The sequence below is a fragment of the Sphaerodactylus townsendi genome, linkage group LG05 (genome assembly GCF_021028975.2).
Source record: "Sphaerodactylus townsendi isolate TG3544 linkage group LG05, MPM_Stown_v2.3, whole genome shotgun sequence".
Classification (NCBI taxonomy): domain Eukaryota; kingdom Metazoa; phylum Chordata; class Lepidosauria; order Squamata; family Sphaerodactylidae; genus Sphaerodactylus; species Sphaerodactylus townsendi.
The window spans coordinates 10,220,483-10,235,043 of record NC_059429.1 but is presented as its reverse complement, the minus strand read 5'-3'; the positions used below and the strand labels follow the sequence as shown (position 1 = coordinate 10,235,043).

General features: G+C 47.6%; 1 protein-coding gene across 7 annotated transcripts in view; it reads left to right on the top strand.

Annotated features, from left to right (window-relative positions):
• The window catches only part of TCF3 (transcription factor 3), a 360,303-nt gene that overhangs the window by 227,545 nt on the left and 118,197 nt on the right, over positions 1-14,561 (top strand). For all 7 annotated transcript variants that reach the window (XM_048496146.1, XM_048496144.1, XM_048496143.1 and 4 more), the window contains exon 2: positions 1,060-1,132. In XM_048496146.1, coding sequence (XP_048352103.1) covers positions 1,060-1,132 — 73 coding nt within the window. The remainder of the gene's footprint in view (positions 1-1,059; positions 1,133-14,561) is intronic.

Below are 14,561 nucleotides of genomic sequence, written 5' to 3'. Positions count from 1 at the left end.
TCCCGGCATCTGGCAAAGACTTTCCTCTTCACCCAGACCTTTGACCTTTGACCCCGCCCCCCTCGGCTCCCCCCTCTGGAAGCTGCCGGTCTGGGATAGGGAAGGGTGCACGGGTGGGTAATATTTTGTTTTATGGTGCCGTTCATGTTGCTTTTGTACGATTTTCTTACCATTGAATTTTGTAAGCCGCCTCGAGACCTTTGGATAGGGTGGGGCATAAGGCCCCCAATAAATGAAGAAGAAATTAAAAAATGTTTTATTTTGTGTATCTTCGAAATTTGTCTCTGGTGTGTTTTGTACCTTGTGAGCGGTTTGGAGTTCATGTGGAGGAGAGAGGATTAAAAGTATCCTAAATAAGTCTAGAGCACAAGGGTTCCGTGGTCCCATGGAACTCACGCCCCTCCAGATGTTATGGCAGGGGATGATGGGAACTGTAGTCCATAACATCTGGAGGGCCGCGAGTTTGACACCTGTGGTTTGAAGCATAGGAAGTCAAATTGCATTTCTTCAGATTTTTATGGATGGACATCCCCGCCATGCTGACAGGGGATGATGGGAACTGTAGTCCATAAAATCTGAAGGGGTGCGAGTTTGACACCTGTGGTCTAGAGCACAGGTGTCAAACTCGCACCCCTTCAGATTTTATGGACTACAGTTCCCATCATCCCCTGCCAGCACGATGCTGACGGGGATGATGAGAACAATCTAAGAGAAATTCCATAACATCTAAACCGATCAGATGTTATGGACTACAGTTCCCATCATCCCCTGCCAGCATGATGCTGACAGGGGATGATGGGAACTGTAGTCCATAACATCTGGAGGGCTGCGAGTATGACACCTATGGTCTAGAGAACTGGCTAAGGAACCCGTGAAGGATAATATCGTATGCCGGATATTATCATCGCGAAAACTGTGTTGGTCGTATGTGGAATGCATTGGGCAAAAAGAGAGCCACTTACCGGGAGGAGGGCGTAACGCGAGACGCGTGCCCAAAGCTACCCGCTGTAGCCCCTTGGCGCTGTCTTCCACGATTTAACCTCTGTCTTTCCTTTCTAGATGTTTCCCTTGCCTGTGGCCAATGGCAAAAACAGACCCACGACGCTTGCGAGCACGCAGTTTGGTGGATCAGGTACGGAGCATCGTTTACTTTCTCCCCTCACCTCCGAAGGCTGTTCCCCGAAAGAGACCTGTATCTTTTTTCTCTGCTCAGTTTATTTATGGCCCCTTCCGCACATGCAGAATAATGCCCTTCCAATCCACTTTCACAATTGTTTGCAAGTGGATTTTGCTCTTCCGCACAGTCCAGTCCAGCTGGAAAGTGGATTGAAAATGCATTATTCTGCATGTGCGGAAGGGGTCTATAACTCTATCTGTAACTCTATCTACCTCCAGTCCATCCATCCCCCAAACTGTGCGCCCCTCTGCCTCTTGGTTCCTTATCTCCAGCCGTGATGCTGGAATCTGAAGTAAATTTTTGCTTTGGAGCTGATTTGGTGGGGCCTGCTCAAGACTGGCAGGTAAAGGAAAAGTTTGGGTTTGTTTCCTCAGCACGCTAAAGACGTTTCCCCTTTTGTCCTGATATGGTCGTTTTTCTCTTTGTGGGGCTTTGTTTTTCTTTCTGCAGAGGTACATTTTTGTTCGTGCAAGTCAGTGTTTCCCAATCTTTTCGACATCATGGTACCCTTGACCTCACTCTCCATATCTCACGGTACCCCTGCCTCCCCCCTCCACTTTCCCCTCCCAGTACCCCTGCTTGCCACCCCCCCACCTTCCCCTCCCAGGGTGAAAGGAAGCACTAGGGGGGGGGGAGTGGCTGCTGACCTTGCCGCAGACCCTGCCCCCTGGGCCACCTCCATGTCCTTGGTGGCACCGGCAGGAGACACCACAAAATTGAGGGGGGGGGGGCAGTAGTGTTGCCGCGGTACCCCTGGGACATGCTCAAGGCACCCCATGGGACCACGGAACCCTGGTTGGGAATCGCTGAATAAGGCTACAACCCTGACATATGTCTGCCTCAGTGAGGCTAGGCCCATGGTGGCGAACCTTTGGCACTCCAGATGTTATGGACTACAGTTCCCATCAGCCCCTGCCAGCATGGCCAATTGGAGTGCCATAGGTTCGCCACCACTGGTATAGTGTATAGTAGGGGTGGCCAACCTATGGTGCTCCAGTTGTTCATGGACTACAATTCCCATCAGCCCCTGCCAGCATGGCCAATTGGCCATGCTGGCAAGGGCTGATGGGAATTGTAGTCCATAATATCTGGAGTGCCAAAGGTTCGCCACCACTGGGCTAGGCCCCGGCTGTAGCCTTGTATTGCATAGGTGTCAAACTCGTGCCCCTCCAGATGTTATGGACTACAGTTCCCATAATCCCCTGCAAGTATCATGCTGGCAGGGGATGATGGGAACTGTAGTCCACAACATCTGGAGGGCCGCAGTTTTGACACCTGTGTTGTATTGGCATTGTGGTTTATTCTACCCATGGTTCCCTGCAGGTAGGGTTGCCAGCTGTGGGTTGGGAAACACCTGGAGATTTGAGGGGTGGAGTCTGGGAAAGGTGGAGTTGGGGGGGGAAGTAACCTCTGCAGGGTATAATGCCCCAGAATCCCCCCTCCAAAGAAGCCATTTTCTCCCAGGGGTTCAGATCTTGGTCATCTGGAGATCAGTTGTAATATGGGAGGTCTCCGGGTGTCACCTGGAGGCTGGCAATCCTATCAGCAGTCCCAAATCCTAGTCCAGCTCTAACCCCTGTGCAACACTGTCTGTTTTCCGTGGTGGGGCGGGGGGCATAGCTCTCTTAGCTTGCCCTTCCAAAACAAAAACGTTCCTCGGCCGCTTTCTTTTTCACTGGTCGTGCAAAAATGGCCTTTATGTGCCAAAGCTACCTTTTCACAAAATGATGAAAGGAAGAATTCAAGGTGGGGAAGAAACAAATCCCTCTCGTTTTATTTTTAGGGTGTTTTTTGTGGGGGGAGGGAGTGTTCCCTCCCTGTTCCCACCCTCTTCCCGGATCTTCTCTAGACCTGTTTACTAGCATTTCAGTGAAATGAAGATTGCTGTCAGAAGGGTATGCTTTGATCGGGTTGAGTGTTGTGTGTGTGTGTTTATATATAAAAGGTTTTAAACTGGGGAAGTTCCTCTCTTTTTCCCCTTTTCTCAATAGTGGCACAAGCTGCTGCATGCCACGAATCTGAAGCCGCCGGCTAGAGAACAAAGCAACGGGCTCCCCCCCCCTTTTATTTGAAGCTTGTCGCTTTAGCCACGTCCTCCTCTCCTTTTGATTTTTCAGTTTTACTTGTTTTTAAAAAGAAAAAAGAAATAGCTGTTGCCAGCCTCCTGGGTGGGGATAAAATCCACAAGGGATCCAGCAACCTTCTCTGTGCTTAATCAGGGGTACATAGGATTAAAGTTGCCTCCTTTGCAAACCCTCTGTGCTCAAACAGGGGTACATAGGATTACATAAGAACAAGCCAGCTGGATCAGACCAGAGTCCATCTAGTCCAGCTCTCTGCTACTCGCAGTGGCCCACCAGGTGCCATTGGGAGCTCACATGCAGGATGTGAAAGCAATGGCCTTCTGCGGCTGTTGCTCCCGAGCACCTGGACTGTTAAGGCATTTGCAATCTCAAATCAAAGAGGATCAAGATTGGTAGCCATAAATCGACTTCTCCTCCATAAAACTGTCCAAGCCCCTTTTAAAGCTATCCAGGTTAGTGGCCATCACCACCTCCTGTGGCAGCATATTCCAAACACCAATCACACGTTGCGTGAAGAAGTGTTTCTTTTGATTAGTCCTAATTCTTCCCCCCAGCATTTTCAATGAATGCCCCCTGATTCTAGTATTGTGAGAAAGAGAGGAAAATTTCTCTCTGTCAACATTTTCTACCCCACGCATAATTTTATAGACTTCAATCCTATCCCCCCTCAGCCGTCTCCTCTCCAAACTAAAGAGTCCCAAACGCTGCAGCCTCTCCTCATAGGGAAGGTGCTCCAGTCGCTCAATCATCCTCGTTGCCCAAAGTTAAAGTTAAAGTTGCCTCCTTTGCAAACCCTCTGTGCTTAAACAGGGGTACATAAGACCTAAGTTGCCTCCTTTGCAAACCTGGCTTTCATTATTTTTGAGTAGCCCTCGGAAAAGGAAAGGGCAGGATTTTTGATATATGTATTCCGAAATCTTTTCTGCCCGATCGCTTGCTTTCGATCCTTGTCTTTGCCACAGACGATCCGGATAATTTTATGAGGGGGCTTCAAAACTTGTCTTGGGGTCTTGGTTTCAAGGTATCTTGGGCTAGGGAGCGACCTGGGCTCGTGAGGAGCTATGCAGTCAGAATTACCCCCTTCTAGCTCTCCAAGATACTGTAAACATTTTGGGGTTTGAGAAGGTAACTCCCCCTATTTCATCCTCCCTTTCCCTTTTGCTAATGTTGCCTTCAATATTTTGTGCTTCCAAGAGGGGAGCGCACATAGTTTGCCTTCATCTGTTTATTTTAGGGATCCCCGTTTGTACTTGAGAAATGTCTTTTTAAAAGAATCTCAGGTTGCCAGAGTTGAGGAAAGACATTTCACTGCTCAGAACCACATCCACTGTCACATGGCCAATTGGCCATGCCAGCAGGGGCTGATGGGATTTGTAGTCCATGAACGTCTGAAGCGCCAGTTGGACACCCCTGATCTAGAGGGACCACTTTGATCTAGCACTTGGCAGCTTCATTTAGCTTTAAACCAGTTCAGTGTCTTGTATTTTTAAAGAAAATTTTATTAAGTTTTAAAACATCTTACAATTAGTAATAACTTGGTACAACACTTATATATCCAACATATTCAGTTTTTGTCTGCACAACATAACAGTCTTCAATCTATTATATAAACAGGAAAACGAAACAACCATCAACTAATCTATTTCGCTATATCCTTTCTTAAGAGACTAATTTAAGTCTCTTTTTCAATGTTATTTATTAATTTTTCTAGAATATACACTTCTTCCCCTTTGATTGACTCCATCTGAAATTACTAGCATTCCAGGTCTGACTTGGTGGGCTTTATCCCAGTTATTTCTCACTCTTGTTTTGACGAGGGGACGTTTCTTTTAGGGGTACACCAGCTTTGCATATAGGAGCACCTAGTTTCATATCCTGAAATATCCCATTAAGGAATCTGCGGCCCCTTCCACATGTGCAGAATAATGCACTTTCAATCCGCTTTCACAATGGTTTGAAAGTGGATTTTGCTGTTCCACACAGTAAAAATCCAGCTGCAAAGTGGATCAAAAGTGCATTATTCTGCATGTTTGGAAGGGGCCTGAGAGCGAATTTGTGTTTGAAATCCTAGATAGCTGATGCCCGACTCTTGGCTATAAAGAAGCTTAAGAACATAAGAACAAGCCAGCTGGATCAGACCAGAGTCCATCTAGTCCAGCTCTCTGCTACTCGCAGTGGCCCACCAGGTGCCTTTGGGAGCTCACATGCAGGATGTGAAAGCAAGGGCCTTCTACGGTTGTTGCTCCTGAGCACCTGGTCTGTTAAGGCATTTGCAATCTCAGATCAAAGAGGATCAAGATTGGTAGCCATAAATCGACTTCTCCTCCATCAATCTGTCCAAGCCCCTTTTACAGCTATCCAGGTTAGTGGCCATCACCACCTCCTGTGGCAGCATATTCCAAACACCAATCACACGTTGCGTGAAGAAGTGTTTCCTTTTATTAGTCCTAATTCTTCCCAGCATTTTTACAATGGATGCCCCTGGTTCCTGAAGTATTGTGAGAAAGAGAAAAAATTCTCTCTGTCAACATTTTCTACCCCATGCATAATTTTATAGACTTCAATCATATCCCCCCTCAGCTGTCTCCTCTCCAAACTAAAGAGTCCCAAACGCTGCAGCCTCTCCTCATAAGGAAGGTGCTCCAGTCCCTCAATCATCCTCGTTGCGCTTCTCTGCACTTTTTCTATCTCTTCAATATCCTTTTTGAGATGTGGCGACCAGAACTGAACACAGTACGCTTTATATAAGGGCATGACAATCTTTGCAGTTTTATTATCAATTAGGCTCTTGGGAGTTTCAAGTTTGTGCAGGCTTCAGGGTTCCTACAGAACTCTTCTTTAGACATTGAAAAGCGTCACGTAACAGGAAGGATGGATAGGCTCTCGAATGTTTGCTTTCGCTTTTAATCCTGCCTGTTTTTCTTTTGCTGCAATGCAGGCCTTTCTCTTTTTTTTCCCTCCCTCCCTTTAATTATTTATGTTAAACAGATATTTGGGCGAGCCCTTCTTATCTGGCTGGTTGGGGCGGTTTGCGAAAACAACTGAAAATAATCCAGACGTCATAAAGTGCGTGGCTAAACAATATCTTTAAAGTCTTTTTTTAAAAAAAAATAAATAAAAAAGATCTATATTTCGTTGCTTAAAAACAAACAGAGAATGGGAGATTAGGGTAACGTTCCCTAGGAATGTGAGAGGAAAGTGGTCTCCTTTGTCTCTCGAAGGGATTTTGGTGGGGAAACGGAAAAGCTGCATTCGGGCCAAACGGTAAACTGGGGTTTATTTTATTTATTTGTTATATTTATATACCGCCCACCCCGAAGGCTCAGGTGGTTTGTACAGAAAACTTTGATTAGTCTGCCAGACAGAAGTGGCAAACTCCCAGTTGTAAACTCCAGTTCTTCCTACCTTTCTCCTAACCACCTAAGAAGAAGAAGAAGAGTTTAGATTTATATCCCCTCTTTCTCTCCTGAGACACAAAGGGGCTGACAAGCTCCTTGCCCTTCCCCCCTCACAACAAACACCCTGTGAGGTGGGTGGGGCTGAGAGAGCTCCGAGAAGCTGTGACTAGCCCAAGGTCACCCAGCTGGCGTGTGTGGGAATGCACAGGCTAACCTGAATTCCCCAGATAAGCCTCCACAGCTCAGGCGGCAGAGCTGGGAATCAAACCCGGTTCCTTCAGATTAGATACACAAGCTCTTAACCTCCTACGCCACTGCTGCTCCTAAGAGGGCGGGTACTCGACTGACTCTGTTGCCGGGCCGCCACAAGGGACAGATCCTACTTCTGGTGTGGAACAGGGCCTTTAAAACTTTTATTTTGCCTTATTTATTTTTTTGCCGACAGGTCACAACTGACTTAGAGCAACCCTGCAGGGTTTTCAAGGCAAGAGATATTGGGAGGAGGTTTGCCTCTGTGTGTCAGGCCCCTGGTATTCCTTGGAGGTCTCTCATTCTTGTAATAGCCGGGCTCAGGAATTAAAGTGTACGGCTAGTCAAAGGTCAATCAGCAAGCGTCTACGGCACAAGTGGTGATTCGAGCCTGGGTTTCCCAGGTCCTAGTCCGACACTTTAACCACTACACTACGCTGCCTCTCGTGGTTATGATGCATTTAGTTTGAGGCCACAAACTCTGGTTTTGTTTTATTTTTTCTTAAAGCAGCATAAGGTTCTTCGACCTATAGCAGTGATGGCGAACCTTTTCGAGACCCAAGTGCCCAAATGGCAACCCAAAACCCACTTATTTATCGCAAAGTGCCAACACGGCAATTTAACCTGAATACTGAGGTTTTAGTCCTGAGTGCACCTGCCGCTCTGCCCTGCGCTGCTCCAGTGCCTCCACTCCACCCGCTCAAGCAGAGGCCGGCCTTCTCTAGCCTCCAGCAAGTCCCACGCGCACCACTCTGCACCTGTCTAGCATCTTCACCTCCTCTGCCCCCCCCCCCCCCCAATCGGGCATCAGCCACCCGGAGCACAGGCACCAGGCCTGCCAGCCAAGTCCTCCCTGCTCGCTGCGGGGCGTTGTGCCCAGCGACCCTGGCCAGCCTAGATGTGTGTGTGTGTGATTTTCCACCCCCCTACATGACTGTGCGCGTGTGCCCACAGAGAGGGCTCTGAGTGCCACCTCTGGCACTCGTGCCATAGGTTCGCCATCACGGACCTATAGTGTGAAGGTCTTATCTCTGCCAGCAACTTGTCTCATGCAATCCTCATGACACCCGTACATGTGAACGGGATCTAGGAGTCTTAGCAGACCACCAACTGAATGCGAGACAGCAGTGTGATGCAGCAGCCAAGAAAGCCAATGCAATTCTGGGCTGCATCTACAGGAGTGCAGTAGACTGAGGGACATAATCGTACCACTCTATTCTGCATTGGTCAGACCTCACCTGGAATACTGTGTCCAGTTCTGGGCACCACAGTTCAAGAAGGATATTGACAAGCTAGGAGGGTGACCAAAATGGTAAAAGCTCTGAAATCCATGCTCACAAGGAGAGACTTAGAGAGCCGGGTGTGTTTAGTCTGGAGAAGAGAAGGTTAAGGGGTGACATGATAACCATGCTTAAATATTTGAAGAGATGTCATGTTGACAACGGAGCATGCTTGTTTTCTGCTGCTCCAGAGACTACTAGAACACAGAGTAGTGGATTGAAGGTGCAGGAAAAGAGATTCCTCCTAAACGTTATGAAGAACTTCCTGACCGTCAGGGCTGTTCGACAGTGGAACGCTCTGCCTCCGAGTGTGGTGGAGTCTCTTCCTTTGGAGGTTTTTTAATTGATGCTGGATGACCAACTGCCAAGGATGTTTTGATTGTGTGTTCCTGCATGGCAGGCGGCTGGACTCGATGGTCCTTGTGGTCTCTTCCAGGAGCAGCAGTGGCGTAGGAAGTTAAGAGCTCGTGTATCTAATCTGGAGGAACCGGGTTTGATTCCCAGCTCTGCCGCCTGAGCTGTGGAGGCTTATCTGGGGAATTCAGATTAGCCTGTGCACTCCAACACACGCCAGCTGGGTGACCTTGGGCTAGTCACAGCTCCTCGGAGCTCTCTCAGCCCCACCTACCTCACAGGGTGTTTGTTGTGAGGGGGGAAGGGCAAGGAGATTGTAAGCCCCTTTGAGTCTCCTGCAGGAGAGAAAGGGGGGATATAAATCCAAACTCTTCTTCTTCTCTAGGATTCATACCCTTTTCTCATTAAATGTGGGACACGTCAGCCTCCCGCACAAGGGTGTATTTTTGGATCGCTGCAGTAGTCTGAGATTCCACTATAACGTTTACAAGTTACTGGCACTTGAGAAGATGGAGGAAGAGGAGGAGTTTGGATTTATATCCCCCCTTTCTCTCCTGTAGGAGACTCAAAGGGGCTTACAATCTCCTTGCCCTTCTCCCCTCACAACGAACACCCTGTGAGGTAGGTGGGGCAGAGAGAGCTCCGAAGAACTGTGACTAGCCCAAGGTCACCCAGCTGGCATATGTGAAAGTGCACAGGCTAATCTGAATTCCCCAGATAAGCCTCCACAGCTCAGGCGGCAGAGCGGGGAATCAAACCCGGTTCCTCCAGATTAGAATGCACCTGCTCTTAACCACTACGCCACTGTGTAGAAAAGGGAAAGGGAGATTTCTTTTTAAGTAGGCCACGAGAGAGTGGCGCGTGTGTTAGAGTAACACAGTTTCAGGATTTTGAACGTAGGAGCGTAAGAAATCCTGTGCTGGAAACCAAGGTATAGAACACACTGGTGTCTCCCTTGAAAGCCCATAAGCCGGGCAGGAAGAAGATTTCCATCCCCAGTACCTGCTATTCACAGGTAGATAGCCTTTGCGCATGGAGGGTCTGTTCAGTTTTCATAGCTGTTCTTCGTTGAATGTATTGTCGAAGGCTTTCACAACTGGAATCACTAGAGTGCTGTGGGTTTTCCAGGTTGTATGGCCATGTTCCAGTAGCATTTTCTCCTGTCGTTTCTCCTGCGTTCAGAGGAAGATGCCAGCCACAGATGCAGGTGAAACATCAGGAGAAAATGCTACTGGAACGCGGCCATAAAACCTGGAAAACCCACAACTCTCTTGTTCTTTGTTGGCTTATGTATCCTCTGTGAATATGGCGACGTTCTCCTTTTGAAAAAGCCGGTGGCCTTCCCTGGATCTTGTAGCAAATTAATTCTGCCAGTCACTTCGGCATCCTGCGAGCAAACGCTTTCTTTTGCCTGCGTTGAATCTCGGTTGGAGAGCCAGTGTGGTGTAGCTCTGGAGAGCGGTGGACGCTGATCTGGGGAACCCGGTGTGTTTCCCCCCTCCTCCAGATGTCGCCTGCTGGGTGACCTTGGACCAATCACTGTTCTGCCAAAACTCTCAGCCCCAGTGTCTGTTGTGGGGAGAGGAAAGGAAAGAGTTTGTAAGGTGCTTTGAGACTTCTTACAGTTGAGAAAAGTGCGGTATAAATCCAAACTCTTCTTCTTCTTTTGATGAATGATTCGAGGGCCTTGTCCTAGATGGGAAAGAGTCTAGGGTTCAGCAACCAGCGAAAATGTGCTCATGGATTCATAAATCCTAATCAGTCCTTGCCAGGGGACAGGGGCTGATGGGAATTGTAGTCCATGAACATCTGGAGAGTCGCCGGCTGCAGACCCCTGGTCTAGTTAGAATCCTGCTCTGGCCTATTCAACTATGTTTACTCCTAAGGAAGTGTTCTCATTTATTTGTACCCCATCTTTTCTCCCCAGTGGGGGCCAAAAGCAGTTTACATCCTCCTCCTCCTCGCCTCCTTTCTCACCTCACAGCAACCCTGTGAGGTAGGTTAGGTTGAGAGGGAGTGACCAGGCCAAAGTCACTCAGTGAACTTTCCCTGCCAGAGAGGAGATTCGAACCTGGATCTCCCAGATGCTAGTCCAGTGCCAGTGACGAAGGGAGGGGGAACTGCACCTGGGGCATGAACTGCCCCTGCGCGCCCTCCCCACCCCCAAAACGCCCTGGCATGCCCTTGGCCCTGCCCCCCCCATATGACTGCAATGGCGATGCCCGGGGCGAGCCACCCTAGATGTCCCACTGCAGCTACGCCTCTGCCCAGTGCTTTAACTCCTACACCACACTAGCTTCATTAGCCTTGAAAGATTAAATAGATCTGTAGAAAAAATATTTTTCCATGAGGGTGGGTTGTGTGTCCCTTTTTGGGGAAGGGAGCAGGCTATAAATGCTTTTAATGAAGGACATTCTCTCAGTACCAGTCACCCAATTAAAGAAACTTCACTCAATTGGTTGCGTATCTGGGTTAATTGATTGACCAATTAGATGTGCATAAACCCACGCCTGCCACCTCTCCTTTGTCTTCGTTCTAGCACCTTTCGTTTTATCCCACCTTTCCTTCAAGTTTCTTCTCACAACTCTGCAAGGGAGGTTAGACTAAGGGAGCGTGATTGGCTCAGAATCACCCAGAGACCTTTTTGGCCAAGCTGGGATTTGAATGTGGATCTCCCAGAGTCTAGTACGGTCGACCGCTAACCACCGGCACCGAATTCTCTGTTTGTGCAAGTTCATTCCTGAATTATGATTGTATCTGTGTTCCCTACGTTCTTGTGTGAAAAATGATTCTGAATCGATGTATGTATGACACACCCCTTTTTCGGAGCCCTTTGTGAATGGCCTTAGAACTGGTTGACGTGAGGAAAGAAGATCTATTTCTTTCTAGACCTATATTCAAAGGTGCGCTTCGGAGGGCTAGGGGAGTGGGGTGTGTGTGTGGTTCTTGTATCCTTCTTGAAAAGACTCCCTGAGAATCCAGACGTGGTGGCGATATTCAGACGTCGCCATGAACAGAGAGGCACCCAGGACAGGTGAGAACACACCTTGTTCCTGTGTTCACACAATCCTCCCAATGTCCGGGCTCAATTCATGGTGCCGGTATTTTTTAATATAATATAAATAAAAATGTTTTCTATTTTAGTGTGTGTTTATAGATGGATAAAAATAATTTTTTATCCATCTATAAACACACACTAAAATAGAAAATTATAATAAACAAGAAATCAAACCATGTAACCAACATCATCATCATCATCATCATCATCATTATCATCATAAAATGGATCCTAATGATCAACAAAATATAGATGTGATACAGATTAGAGCGAACCTGCCATCTTATTTTAGCATTCTGCTGTTTAATTAACACCCACTGGTATATATCAAATAAGCAATTACCTTTAGCCTTGATGGCTAACATATTAACCTATCCATTTAATTCCTCTGAATAAAATTTTAATCTCCATTGGTATTATTATTGTAGATTTCACAGCTGCCAGATCTTTAGAGCTGATTGTTACCTTCTATTACAATCTGAAGCCTCACCCAGTTTTCCTAGGAAGTTGTAATGTATCGGCGTAGTATTCGTGTGGATCCCAGCAGGGCTGCCTTCTGAATTTGACAGATGTTAATTTTGTCAATTCGAAGATGTTTCAAGTGCTGCCCTAGTGTTTCTGGGATGGCGCCCAGCATGCCGATTACCACTGGGATGACCTCAGCTGGTTTGTGGCATAGACGCTGAAGCTCGATTTTCAAATCGCAGTATCTAGTGACCTTCTCGTGTTCTTTTTCAATGACCCTGCGTATTATTATTATTATTATTATTATTATTATTATTATTATTATTATTATTATTATTATTATTATTATTATTATTAATTTTTGTTTAGTGTCACAGCTGCCAGTTCTTTAGCTGGTTGATGGCTTTTTCATTACAATTTGAGCCCCACCCAGAGGCCAAGGACGTTGTAATGTGTCGGCGTAGTATTCGTGCAGATCCCAGCAGAGCTGCCTTTTGAATCCAACAGATGTTAATTTTTTGTCAATTTGAAGATGTTTCAAGTGCTGCCCTAGTGTTTCCAGAATGGCACCCAGGGTGCCGGTTATTACAGGGGCGACCTCAGCTGGTTTGTGCCATAGTCGCTGAATCTTGGTCTTCAATCATGATATTTAGTGACCGTCTCAAATTCTTTTTCATTGACCCTGCTGTCACCAGGTATTGCTTTGTCAATGATGGTCAATTTCTTGTCTTCTATCACTGTGATGTCTGGTGCGTTATGTGCCAACACTTTGTCCCGTTTGGATTCAAAAGTCCCACCAGATCTTGACCTTCTCGTTTTCCAAGACTTTCTCTGAATGATGTTCCCACCCGTTTTTAGCCATCCTGATGTTGTAATTCCTGCATAAATTGCAGTGGATCATCTTGATCACTGAGTTATGCCTCTGTTTGTACTCAGTCTAGGCGGGCGATCTTTTTGCAGCAGCTGAGTACGTGATCTACAGTTTCGTTGGTTTCCTTGCACAATCTGAAGTTTTCATTGTCCATCTTCATTACTGTTGTTGTTGTTGTTATTTTAAGTAATTGGCTCCAAGGTGCCAGTATTGACCTTTAAAGCCAGGTACTCCTTGGGTCCAGCATACCTTAAGGATTGGCTTCTCCTGTATAACCCTACCTATACTCTGGTCATCTTCAAAGGCCCCGCTTCAGTTATCCCTGCCGTTCGAAGCTGGATGGTTGGCAACTGGAGGAAGCGCCTTCTCAGTGATGGCCCCAAAATTTTGGAACACCCTCCCTAGGGAGATTCACCCTTCTCCCTTTGTTAGCATCTTCTGCCAGCAGGCAAAGACTCGTTTTGTCTGGCATATCCCCAGTTACTGGCCCTCTTTCTAATGTAGTTCGTGTATTCTAGTTGATTTCTTTTATATTTTGGACTGTGTTTTAATTGTCTGAATTATTTTAGCGTGTGTCGCCTGGCAGATGCCGATTAGGCCGCACTAAAATGTTTTAAATGAAATCAAAATAAACTCCTGCCGTTCGTGCGCAAGACTCAGTCAACGTCTTCCTGGTAAGGGAAACCTTGAATCAGGCGTCGCCAACCTTTCTGAGGCTGTGGGAACATCTGGAATTCTGACATGGCGTGGGGGGTAGGGATGCCAGCCTCCAGGTCGGACCTGCGGATCCCACGTAATTCCAGTTCATCTCCAGACTACAGAGATCAGTTGGCCTGGAGAAAGCTAATGCTCTGGGACGTGGGACTCGGTGAGACTGCGCCCTCTGTTCTCCCTAGCCTCCACCCTGAAATCTCCGGGAGTTTCTCAGTCTGGATCTGGGATCCTTACACCCCATCCCTCCTTGCCTGTGGCAGGGGGGCACGTGGCATCCCTGTTGGTCATTACAGCAGCAAAATGGCTACCACGGGAGCCAGAGTCGGCCCCAAAGTGATTGCCACAGCTCCACTCCAGTCACGCAGTTGCCAAAGCGACATTTTTAGCCAATTAGAATCCTTACTGGGCAGAAAGTCCTGCCTGGTCCCACCCATTTCCCGTGGACACTATGTTGCTTAAGTCTACTATGACCTGTGAATGCAGGCACCTAGACCAGGGGTCTGCAACCTGTGGCTCTCCAGATGTTCATGGACTACAAATCCCATCAGCCCCTGCCAGCATGGGCTGATGGGATTTGTAGTCCATGAACATCTGGAGAGCCGCAGGTTGCAGACCCCTGACCTAGACAAAGTGGCATTTGTTTCCTCCTTGCCAGCTGGGATTGAGCCATACACAACCAGCCTGTGTTTCGTAAAATGGCAGCTGTGTGGCATAGTTGCTCCACCCCTTAACCTCCTGGGCACCTCCCCCTGAGTCACCAGCTCTTAGGATCTGGAAACTTGGCTCCGGGAGTCTATGTTGAAGCTTCACCCCCTCTTGACCCCTCTTATTGGGGTCCCAGGGACCTCTCCTGCACTTCATCCTGGCCCTAATGAATGGCCTGTATTCTGACCCTCTAATTCCATAGAACG